General features: G+C 43.6%; 1 protein-coding gene across 3 annotated transcripts in view; it reads left to right on the top strand.

The window, feature by feature from the left end:
- The first annotated feature begins 892 nt into the window (after positions 1 to 892).
- Positions 893 to 13,177, top strand: part of LOC107222532 (unconventional myosin-XV) — a 53,761-nt gene continuing 41,476 nt past the window's right edge. For all 3 annotated transcript variants that reach the window (XM_046730257.1, XM_046730258.1, XM_046730256.1), the window contains exons 1-2: positions 893 to 1,542; positions 7,611 to 7,715. In XM_046730257.1, coding sequence (XP_046586213.1) covers positions 7,695 to 7,715 — 21 coding nt within the window. In that variant the 5' untranslated portion in view covers positions 893 to 1,542; positions 7,611 to 7,694. The remainder of the gene's footprint in view (positions 1,543 to 7,610; positions 7,716 to 13,177) is intronic.

Raw genomic sequence — 13,177 nt, 5'->3', positions numbered from 1 at the left:
ATTAAATTCACCCAGGGTGAGTGAAGAAAAAGAAAAATGATAATCATCAGAATTATCCGATAATGTACCTGCGTCATCGCTCACTCTGTATCATAAATTGTTCATTTTTTGGACCATCACGATCATCGTTCGCAATAAATCGGAACTGAGAAGTGTTAAAAACGCCAAAATCCGATGATTATTATCACGGTGCTGTTGCCAAAAAGCCGTTCAACTTGTTTTTTTTAGCGCGGAAATAATTCTACGGAACAATTGGCAAAGAGATCAAAAAATGATCCGCCCTTTTAACATTGGCTCCGCGATATCTTCTCGAAAATATTTCGCAACGCCGTTCGATTACAGACGCTTCAACGATTTCCAGCACCCCTCGGCATCTCGAGCTGAACGACAACAGACTTCGTTTCACAATCGTAGTCACAAGACCAACGACGGTGGATCCGTTATGTGCTTTGACACGCTGACATTCGAAAATATCCTCGTCAACTGGCCTCCGGCTCTAAATCTAGGCATGCAACACGAACGACCCAACTTAAAGACTCGGTTGAATATACGTGTTATCATAGCCCGCAGACATGCGACTGGATGGGCCAAAGGCGATTCTCCCGATGTTTGCATGGCCTGTTGAACGAATAATCGGCGAGCTTTTCGCGATGAATTCGCGATTCTGCAACGCGTAAGGCAGGTGGATTTTCGTAGGTATAAAATATCTCGGGAGGACAACGGCCTGCGACCCCGAGGATTAGGGGGCCCCCGCATATTTGGAAAAGGTACGGACTGTTGGCTGGCACCTGTACAGCGATATACCTATATAACGGTACACCTTCCGATGGTGCAGGAGCCATATTGCGGCGGTGAGAGGTACTTCGACCGTAGGCGAGGTCGTCCGCATACCTCAACCCGATTCCGTCCGAAACGCAAGAGGTTTGTGAGAAGTCGTCGCCGACATCGTCGTCGTTGTCGTCGTCGTCGTCGTTTTGCCTCAGTTTTACCCGACGTGGAAATATCCGACGCCGGTTTTTAGTGAATAATTAAATTAAATCGCGGTTCCCTGTTTTCTTTTTTGTTACCGTTTGATTTCACCGATTTTTAATTAAACACGCGCCGCGTTCTCACTGTCAAGTATTTACTAAACGCGAGTACCGCGAAGTACAAAGCGAGTGTGGAATAAGAACAAAGTCTCAAATCTAGTCGTCGTGGCATTCGGGTAGAAATTATAAAATATCGTAAAATTGGAGAAATTTTGTAAGAATCAGTGAGTAATATGTTTTAAGCCAAGTCGATCGTACCGCGAACCTCGTGATCCGCACACTTTGAAAAGTTGGCAAACAGCGTTACCTCGGTCGGAGGAGTTTATCGGAAGTTGTGAACACTTGCCATAACAAGTAGCCAGGCTGTGGATATAATATTCAGTGATACACACGTCACAGACCGGAGTTCTCATCGTGTGCTGCGGGGCTCAAGAATCCCGCGTGGCGTTTCACGGAAACCTGTTAAACCCGTGGAGCCTGACGTGGAATGCGATTTTCCAGAAAGGCGAAAAACGTAAGTCGACCAAAACCACAATCTTCGAAAAGTAAAAGACAGCTGATCCATGTGTACCTGGACCGAAATCGTGAGACAGCTCGGGGAGACCTCGATGCTCGAAACAATGCGTGGCGACAGGAAAACGGCTGTCCGAAGTCCGACACTCGCTCGTAATCTGAAATGAAGATGCACCCGCGATATCCGGCTTGTACCCTGCGCCAAAATTTGAGAGTCAGGAGAAACGGTTTTTCCGTAAAATAAAAAAAAAAACCAAACGCGAGAATCGATCGTCTTGAAATAAAAAAAAAAAATCAAACAGACACGGTGAAACTGCGGTGCAGAGGTCAATAATTTTGGCCGCAGTTCGGCCACGGACGATTGGTTTTAAAATGGCCAACGGTATACGTGTGTACGTTTGTACGTCGGTATGATATTCGCAGCTGTGGGAATATGTTCCTCTGAGTCGGGATTATTATACCACTCTGGGTTTGGAAACGATAATTTTATTCGCGACCAAAAAATTCATCGCGCTGAATTCCCGACCGTGAGTCACAGATTCCTGCTCGATTCTCGTTGATAACGTTCGCGTATACTTGAAAAAAAAAGACAAAAAAATTAAGGGATTTGACGTGTGTGCGCGTAATGGAATGTTATTGTGCGCCAATACTTTTGCCGATTATATCCACCGCGTCTCACCGATCGTGCGCGGTGAATGCCAATTGGTCCGAAACCCCGTCTTTCCGTACGTTTATAGGAATACGACTTTGCCACGGGTATAATATACAATGTGTATTTGTTAATAACACACGAACCGTTTCTATAATACGCCGGCATTGGTGTAGTTTTCGGCCTGACTTAGTACACGCTAGCCTCACACTTGTGATCGCGTTACGTAATGAACCTTAATCTCCTTCTTTCGGTTACATAGCTCCGTACAGTCGTAACGGAACTCGTTCGGAACGCGCTCACAGTCCGATCATGATAATTATTGCTTCTCGTCTCTAAACGCAAACATTTTCTACACTCACTTCCAGTCATGTGTTATACTCAATGGTAAACATGCGTACATGATATGCTTGTATAATACGAGTATCTCACTTTGTCGGGTATCAATGAAGCTCGGAATCTGAGGAGACCGGAATCGTTGACTGAAAACATATGTATGTGTACCTCAGTCAATGCTGGAATGAATCTCAATTTTGAGTAACCGGTGAAATATTTTTTGACTTGGTTTTAACTAGCACTTGTTGGATGAAATTATTTTCTCAGAACAATGAAACGGTTCAGCTGCATTAAAGCTCATTTTAGTTTCATTCAAAAAGTGTTTAATCACGATGAATGAAACTTTTGTTGAAAATGTGATGATAATTCGTGTGATGAAAGACTCAGAAAAGACTGCGCTCAGAAGAACGACGAAATTAATAGCAACTTAGACCCAAAGAATGTAGTGCCCGGATTATGGAGAGTTATTACCCCGTGGAATTTCCGTTGAGAAACTGGTGCGACACAACCGTAACGCGGTCTCGTCCTTCTAGCAGAGATTTCATCTCGTTGCTCGTTACGGAATTAAATGGCAACGGGTAATTATCATACTTACACGGAGAAGAAGCCTCTGCGGCCTTCGTTAGACGCGGTTTCGTACGAGTGGTTGAATTTCATTCGAGTGAATTAAACCGATTATTACGCAAGTAGCTGGCTCCGTTTTGCGCCGGAATTGCAAATCAGTTGGGCGATTTTTGCACGCGAAACGATGCAACGATTATCCAGAACGTTACACCGTGCCAAATGAGCTCGGCGAAAGTTCATGATTCGATGCAGCAACATTGTCAGTGAGCACTAAATCCCGTTCTCTGCTCTCGTCTGTATCTTCCATTAATCATCCAGGTATTAAGTCTCGGCTTACTACAGTCAGCCAGCGTGTTACGTATCGGCATACGTGATTTTGTTTACATATGGATAGGTGTAAGTACGCCTATTATGTAGCTTCAAACTCATCCCAGACAGGCGTGACTCACTTGAATAAACCCAAAGTTTCCGGATTCCGTCACCTTCTCAAGTTCAGGATCGTTATGCGCATTGGAACGGGAATGTTGAGATGATTTCAGTGTCCGGTGGGTGTCGTTAATCAATTCAGTTCGTGTTATTTTGGTTTGACAGTGAGGAGAGAAAATTTTTGCTCGACAGAAATGGCAATATCTTCAAAGTGGAAAGAAAGAAATCCGGGAATCGATTTGCGGGATGACTTGCTATTTATGAATTGGATTCGTAAATCAATTGGGCATACTGATGTTTCGCAAATCAGTCATTATTCCTAGGAATTGCATGCCTGAATATGCGTAGAAATCTTCTAAAAAACGTTACAATGAGTTCAAGAGAATTTTCCCTGAAATTTTTTTGTGTTTAAATAATATGTTCTGACAAATTTGAGTGAAATGATCATCCGCTAAAAAATTTCGCATTGATTCCTTTCATTCAAGAATCCGCGGCACTCTCTCTTCGTTATAGAAAAATCCTCAAGCGTCTTACGGTGGCCACGCATCAAGATCCATGAGAAAGCAAAATCAATCAGAAGCCTATCATCCTTCAGCCTCTCGAAAGTTCAATATCTTTTTACATGCAGGGACCTCAATTAAATACTCTTCGGCAATTAGTGGAGAGTCGATGGGACAAGCGATGTAACAACTTATGGTACCCAGAATCGCAGAGATCCAGCCGCTCGATTCAGATGCGAAGGTTTCTTCATCGTAAGTTTTCCTCGTGACAACCTTTAATTACGTCCAATTATCCCGATGATTGCAGCCACATACAATGTACCGTGTCTTTCACTTCTGTAAATGAAACCTCAACTGCATTTCCGAACCTTACAGTAATACGTATATTCGATTTGATGTTCTTCCCCGCCGTAATCAATACTGTGTACTCTCATACCATGGATGCCCATCATATTAATTATCAATCATCACACGGTGATTCTCGACACAGGTACGAAAGTCGTAAAAAAATTCTTTCAACATGTTCGTTATTGAGGATCGAGGAATCGGTGGTTCGGAGCCGATATCGAGGGCAAACGGAGAAAGCAGGAGTGTAACGATAAAACCCGCCTGACTCGAGGGCGAGTTGCCGACCGATGCTGGGAGGAACGGTGAACCGCTGGACCAGTACGCACTGCACTGAAAGCAGTTACGTAATTTACGATTACGTATAGGTACCCAGCATTGTCAGAAGTAGCGTAATGTCTCGATCTCTTGCAGATTTGTAGCCCCGCGTTCAGGCGTTCGTCACGCATACCTATATGTATATTTTCAGCAGACGTCGCGTCATCCCCCTTGATCTTTCCTAGGAATATCCATGTACTGACGACATATCGCTGTTGAGCAGTTCGTCACGGAAATTGGTACACGATTATGCAATCTTACTTTCGTTGTAAATGGCAAACGTTCGTTCCGGCTTCTCAAAATCATTCTGCTCCTGTTCCAAAGTAACGGCTCGTTTGGAATAGATTTTTATTTACGGAATGAGTTCGGCTTGTGGATTTTCAATCCACGGGATATGATGCTCTTAATCGGTGCTAGAGAGTGCCAAATTCGAAAGCAAACAGAGGTTGTGGTTCTACTGAACAATCGCGCAGTGTTGCGAACAAAATTCAATGGAGAACTTGCGCTATTCCAGTGATAAGAGAAGATACGCAATAACGACAGTAGGAAGCAGAACGAAGTTCTTTAACATTTGGCATTTCGTTGATACACGTGTCGCGACGTCTTTCTTCATATCATAGACCTAAATGGATCAAGTTATGCGAGCCTCGTCGAAGATGACATCGCGCGATCCGTTTGATTTATCAATGTCTTCGGGAAGAGGCGAGGATTAGACAAGTCGAGAGAAACGTCACTCGAGAGGCACGACGATGACGGTGGCGAAGTCGTTCGTTATATTGTGACAGGAAATGGTACTCCGATTCTCGTCGAGGATATTACAGACAGATACAATCGTGTCTACGTATGATCAAGGAGAATATCGCCGGCATAAAAAGGTTGCGAAACATAAATTCCATGGGGCCCGAAGGTCGTCCAAGAGCTTTTACTTCGTACCAATCATTTAACAACGTATCTCAACACGCTGGCTACTGCCTGACGATAGTGCCGTACAGCAGTGTGAATAGAAACCCTGCCGACTGCTTTGTCTGCAAGATAAAGTTAAGTATGGTAGCCACGGCATGAGGCAGACACTGTACGTTGTACAGCAACATGCGAAGCGGTACCGTAACACTTTTCCAATAGCCCCGCGCAACGCGATTGCCTAACTCGTTTATGATATCCACTTCTGTGTTATATTACACGGTGTATATACCTGCAACAGATAAATACAGATAAATAGATTTTTTGAGTTTTTACAGTTCGATTTTGAGTGTACGATATGCATAATTTCACATCCGCTTGGTGCGTAAAAATGAAATAATTCAGGAATGCTATTTAAACCTAGGGCAATTGTATAAAAAATTATGGAAGAAATCGAAAATGGAGAGGGAAAAGCATTGATCGAGCTCGAACGGAATTATACACATGCACTATTGGTGGGAGTTTATATTTTCTAAATATGAATCAGTTACACTGAAAATTAGTCGTGTATAATCGTCGGTGTATAATACGCGTTGGTTTTTTTCGGTGGTATACTTACAATCGGAAATCAGTGAATTCAAATTTTGAGAGGACGGTAATTTAACGCTACTCGCGGTTGCTGCGGCAGAAATTTCAGTCGAGATGCAGTAAAAGTTTCGTTTCCTCTAATTGTGTATACGAATAAGGTTACAGGATGAAACCTCTGTGTCATGTACAAGAATTCCGTGCTATGCTCGTATGCAGCTATCGTACATGTAGTGCAGTGGGTACTTCCGTTACATTGAACCTGTCGACTCGTACCTTCTCACTTCCATACATACACAAACGACACTCGTTTCCAGTCACATCCGTGAATGGCGACGATTCTCGATTTCCCATATTTAATCAGTAACCTATTTGTAATTCGGACGTCTATCTTATCCGTGAAATGCATACCGATGATTGACCTCAGACCATTCGCTATATATCTGTTTGGTAATGTCGAAGAGATAAATCGGCGATGGTATGCAAATGAGGCCTGCCAGAACAATCGTGGAGTTTCTACTCGAGGTCAAATACTGTCAAATAACGATTACAGTGATGTTGATAGATGTGGCCAACTATGGCCAACTATTTCTCTCAAGATTTGAATTATTCATTAATATACCTACTTGAGGCGATTGCACTTTATATCGGTGAATATTTCGGGCTTTATTGTTATCGTGTATCGAATCGATTGTGCAAAAAACGAGACGAATGACGATCTATTCGAAGAAAGAGAAAGAAAGAAAAAAAAAAAAAACAAAAAACAAGAGGGTCAGTTCAAAATGAACAGTGAACAACCGCTTCCTTTTTTGAAAAACTATCAGCACGTCCGATGGAACGAGGTGCTCGAGATGAACGAGTGGTACGCAGGTGCTGGCAGCCTTTTAAAGACGACGAGATGACTAGTTTTAAAAAGTTTTTATCGAAACGTGTGGATTTCACTGTATTGTACGTATATAGTGTCATGACAGAGAAAATGACGTTACCCCGTTATACCCGTATACATAGACGTAACACACACGTCGTATATACTGCCCCGCCTTTACCCTACATCAAAATTTTAATTACCAGCCGCCGACGAAGCGACGCCGTCTGTGTAAAGCCTTTAAGACTAATGAGGCGTTACCTGAAATTCATTAATTAGGGCGGCTCTATCTCTGTTTCGATATTCTAGTCTTGTCAGTGCTCGAATTAGTTTTTTACAGTTTTCATTTGAATCAGATGGGTAAATCTGGCGTATAATAACTCGAACTCCGATGACCCAATATCATTTACGACGATTTTTCTGTAACAACTCCCTGAGCAGTTCCATGAATTTCAAGCCAATATTGGTTCAGTTTCCAATTTCTATCGACGCCCCTATATCAGCCTAGTGTAATTACGTTCGTTCGACCATAAAACAACCGTTTGGTCTAACCGAAATTTTGTTTGATTTTCAAATTTCAGGTGAAGTGAAATAGAGCCCAGATCCGAGCAAGATGAGGGGAATTTTCGATAGAAGATTAATTTAACGGGAGAAAACACGCCAAGATGTATACAGAATGGGAAAAGGTGAGTTAATTCTATAATTCTGTATAAAATTTCTCCCCAATATGCGCTCTTCAATCTCCTTCGGAATCCTTAAATCTGGAAAGAAACGAACTGGTACCAATTTTTGAACCGAAGAGCTCGCAGTTCCGATTTCAAGTCTCATCTTCGTTCGGCATCGGCTCGATCGGAGGCTCGCGTACAAAGGCCGGTACTTTACGAGCTGCTGGAATTCACGCATTCGTCGCGCAGCTCGCCTAGAGTCAATGATCGGCGCGTGCGTGCCGGCCGAGTGCTTCAATGCGCGTGCTCTCGTGCGTGCGTGTAGGTGCCTTTTGCGCGTGCGTACGCGTACGGTCGGGTTATACACGCGCATACGTGCCCCGAAGAAACACGCCTCAGACGTATGGAGGGCACTTTCGAACGGGGCGAGGTGGTGGTACCCACTCGGAGATCGGCGTGTCTGCGTGCTTCCTTACCTCTGGCTAAGGCGGCCAGGTTAAGCCCCGGAAAAGACGGACAAATGCCTCCGTTCACTCGCCTTGTATCCGCCTCGGCCTTTTCCGGCACCCACACGAATGCCGGACGCTGCGGAAAATTTCACTTTTTTTTTTTTTTTCTCTTATACTGCTTGAGAGAAAATTTTTATGAAATCGGTGTAATCGATAGAATAACATCTTTTGGTTATTGAAGCAATCGAATCCCATTCGTTCAACTGTTACATTTTTTCAGCAAATTAAGGCGGCGACATCACTTTATCTTTGCTCGAGTAATAAATTATCGCAATAGTTACAAAAAAAAAAAAAATGCAATTGATTGTCTTGTGACGGTAGCAGAAATAATGTTCATTCTTTACAGAGAGTTGTAGCTATTTCGGTCGTGGTGGAAAATAGAAATATGTGGATTGCATCTGTACTGCAGAACGTGATGAAGTGTAGCTACGTTAACTAATAACTGAAAAATGTAACAATTCAACAATATGAGTCGCAAAGGTCTCGCGGCCTGGGAATTTGGCCGACGTTTCGCACGCTGTGACAATAGGCCTATTTATTCATACGCTGTTGAGAGATAATTGAGTATTTGACAAATGGGGGAAAATACGAAATCCTGATTACGTATTAATTGTAGGACGAAGGGGCTGTTCTTTATTTTGATAACTTGCACGACAGGAAGTTCCCACGTGACATTCATCAAACTTCAGACTTTATACTTCCAAAACTCCAAATTTATAATAACGTAATACGCACGTACGACAATCAACAAACTCACCACTCAAACATTATCAGCGAAATAGTTATTCGGTCTAATTTAAATTCGTGTTATTTTTTTCCACAACTTTCATATTGGTCCGCTGAAACTGAGTGCAGAAAAAAAAAAAAAAAAAAAAATACGATCACTGTAAGAGCCCGTCGCGAATCTCACACGGTATCACGTAATTCATATTACGTATCTCAGTCGGCTTGTGTGTGAACGAGTGCGCGCGGATTAATTGCGTAAGCAGCTGTCTGCTCGCGTTTAAACCGCTGCTCAATGGCTATATTATAATATCTTTACATAGCTTGGCTTCTAGCAATATCTATTTCGCGTACGATCCATATTATCCGTGTACAAAAATTAATTCCCAATACGTAACGCACAAATTCGGCGGCAATATTGTATAACGTAGTTGAATATCTCGTCGGAGAGTTGTTAAATAAATATGTACCGTTAATGCGGGTAGGTCGATGGTACCTGGACAACTCGTGTGGTCGTAACGAGTACTTGGTGTAGATACACGCTATGCTCAAGTACTCGCATGGTTTATAATTTATGAACACTGTTATGTTATGTACGTACCTACGAGTTGCGCGCACGGTCTGTTCCACCCCAAAGCACCACATTGGCGCGGCTTCCTCTCCTGCATGCAGGTTCCTGATATCGTTGAATTCTGTTCTTCAATAGGCATCGGGAGATGGGTTGAGGAATCGAAAGGAAGCGAGGAAAATTTATACTCATTGTCGGACTGCGCGAAAAGGTTTCGTTAAATCGGTGCGAGTGAGCGTAGGGGAAAAGCGTTACGCAGTTTGATCAGAGACCGAGATCGTCGTCCAGAAGAAGTAACTTGCTTAATTAATACAGGAATTAATTGAAGGTGGAAACACGCCATTGCATGTGCGCTGTGCGATACCTACGTGTAGTTTATGTACGCGAAGAAAGCAATTGTTGCGAGTCGAGGAACTCCTCCGCAGACTTCAGTTTTCCATCGAACATCCGAGCCTGCGGGTATCGCCGATCGGATTTTGTGCGAAATACAAGTAACGGAGTGCGTACTTGGCAGCTTCGTGATATGAGTAAAAGTAAAAATTTCTCATTATTTAGAAAGGATAAACAATACGGAATAAATGATATTGCATTTGCGTGACGAGTCTCGTCGCACAATCGATTATTCGTGGTAATTAAACGCGAGGTGAAAACAGGTAGATGAATTTACGTTATACCATAAAAATTTATTTCCCTACCTTGTGACGTGAAGTGTGCTTTCAAGTGCTGCGCAATTATGGACGGTGATTAACCGTTTTCTCAAAAGCTCCAGCCATCTGTTCATCACCGCGCCGAGACGATGCGATTGCAAATTTGGATCCACTAGCAGGTGCTTCGAGAACGCATGGGCTTCATAACTGCTCGTGAGGTTGCTTCATACGCGTAAAAACTCGTCTGACTAGCCGAAGAGTGATTAAAAAACACAAGAAAAAAAAAAAAAAACAGAAGCATAAGCAAGAGGTATAAAAAAAACTTGAAGCTGTGCTCTGCTTCTCTCGTGAGAATCGACGATTTGGTGAATTTCTAAAAGACTGCGGACGCGAGCTTCGACCTATTCAGGAGTGAAATCTACTAATGTTCAGTTCTCAATGACGCGTTGCAGCAATAATTCAGATGTTCGCATAAATTTCGAATACGGAAGGAATTAATTATTCACAATTGTGCGGAAGTAATCGAGCATTCCACGTCACTTGGAGCAGGACGCGATCTCTTTCATGTCATTTTTTTTCGTATTGTTTGATGTCGTAACAATTACATCTCAAAATTGAAAATCTATTTAACGAGACCTTTTTCTTGCCCTGATCGAAGAGATCGGCTGAGCGATTTGGTTTCTTTATTACAGCAATAAAAAAGAGAAAATATTAGTACTCGAATCAGTTGTTTATTTTTGTTTTTTGTTTCTCTTTTATACCGTTTGTGAGAATACACTTGTATAATAATTACATAGAATTCTTCTTTCGTGGTTTGTCTTGATGAAATGCAGCGATATCGAGTCGTTATAACCATTGCGAGAATTCTCGCTTGATTCTATCAACAAATTTTCCTAAATCGTATTATTTTACTCGGAGCCTGTGCACGAAAAATATGCAAAAATACACGGCTATTTTTCTGTCCGACTGTTCGAAGCGATGCGAGATGCTTGGTTTAATAAAATTGTAAATTAAATCAAACACTTGTCGGTTTTCATTCGGGTCCCGTATGCAAACTGGCCACAATATCTCATTGTTGGTAAATTATAAGGCATGAATGACCGCACGTAACAACATTCAATTAAACTTGGCCTCGACTAGTTGTTACTCGGTACATAACATCTTCGCATTCCAAGAGGGAAAGACTCCACGTACACAGCGAACCTCGTCATGGATTATATTTAAATTGTTGGATAATTATTCGAAAGGCGCTTCCTTCGTAAACCGTTATACTCGGGACGTAAGACGTGAGACGCATTCACAGAATTTTCGACTCCGTGATCTATTCAGCTTCGCCCAGCTGACCCATTAACTTGGAGAACAACTAACCGATTCTTTGAAGATATATACTTACACTTATCGCGTTAAGTCACGTGTCTCACGCTCACCCGTCCGGTTGACACAAAATTCTTCGTCCTCGTTTCCGGCTGTTCGTCTTTTATTTTGTGAAATAATTGCGCGTGGACTCTGAAACAGCCGTTGAAACTACGCGAGATTTGATCTAAGTCGAGAATGCGAGATGCTCGACTTCCGGTCCGAGTTTCGGAATGAATTCGATGGAAAAATGTTCGATTTGGAACGCGGCCGCGAGGCTCGAGGAGCGCCAAACAAAGTCGGCGAAATCGTATCGCGGAAATTATGCGACGGTCGAACGGTTCTCGAAGAGACACGCGTTGCATAATGTGCGTGCCCTAGACCCAGATTCAAATTCTGGCCCGAATCCTGCCAACGCGGATAAGGCGAAGGCGCCGAAAGAGAACCGTGGCCAATTGTTAATCACCTCTGGATCGTTGACTCATCGGTCGACATCGAGTTCCAGCGAATACGGAAGAACCGGAGCTCTGATTAGTGCTGCGAGGCCTAGAAAATCGGATGCAGATTCTCGCCGTCTCGTCAGACCCACTAAATCTGGGCATCAAGGTGAACTGGTCAACTCTTTGCCGCTCGACGCGATCAAGCGAGTATCCCGAAGAGAAATACTCAGCAAGGCGAGAAACTCGCCAGTGAATTCGATCGGTAAAGATGACGGGATGAATGGTCTGTCAAAAACATCTTCAAGGATCGAAACGTCGGCTGATCCTCCGAGGAATGACTCGCGCAAAGTCCTCAGATTAATTCCAAGGCCTTCTACGCTTCCAAAAAGTGGAAACGAACCGGAAAAACCTGTCGCGATAAACGGCGGAGGCGCGATTTACGGTAAAATTCGTCGAAAATCGTCCTTGCCAAACGGGCCTTCGTCGCTGATTCAAGTAAACCGCACGCTATCCGGGACTACAGCGTCGCGCCGATCTGAAAGATCGGAGTCCGACTATGGAACGATTTTTAAAAAGGAAGAACACGATGTTGCCGCAGTTGCCAGGCCAAAAGCCCGACAAAAAATATTCCACCATGATTCGCCTCGTGCGGCAAAATCCTACTCAGAGTACGGGACCACCGTCGAAGAGTTCAAGGTCACGAATCGATGCCGATCTTCGCTGCCGCGAAGGTCTTCGATGCCTCCTAACTCGCCTGGTCCGACTGATGAAGTACCTAGACGAGGGCCTGTCGCCGATTTTTACTCGTCGATGGGGCCCCGTGATCCGCTAACCAAGGCACCGATCTCCGGTGGACGACGCAGCAGCGCCCACGATCGGCCTTACGCAACGGTCTGCTTAGAAACGCAAGGCTCGATCAAGCATCGGGCGGGACCCGATCGTGGCGCGAGGTCATCGACCTTTCCAAAATCGGCCAACATCAAAAATCCTGGAGCAATAAATCGGGGGTTGGATAAGAGCGAGGAGAAATCGGATCGAAGTGGATCGGGACCGAAGAATTCCGGGAAGAGAAATTCGTTCTTTACTCTATTTTCAAAGACGGACTGTTCCTCGATCTCAAAACGATCGGCGCATTTGACAGTCGTCGACAAAATTTCAGAGCCTTCGACTAACAACGAGGGGACAAAATCGATGTACACGAAGCACAGTCGCAAAACTTCGAGGACTCTGCAGCCCAGGAAAA

This window comes from Neodiprion lecontei, chromosome 2 (genome assembly GCF_021901455.1).
Source record: "Neodiprion lecontei isolate iyNeoLeco1 chromosome 2, iyNeoLeco1.1, whole genome shotgun sequence".
NCBI classification, from domain to species: Eukaryota; Metazoa; Arthropoda; class Insecta; order Hymenoptera; family Diprionidae; genus Neodiprion; species Neodiprion lecontei.
This window is presented reverse-complemented; position numbering and strand designations above follow the sequence as displayed.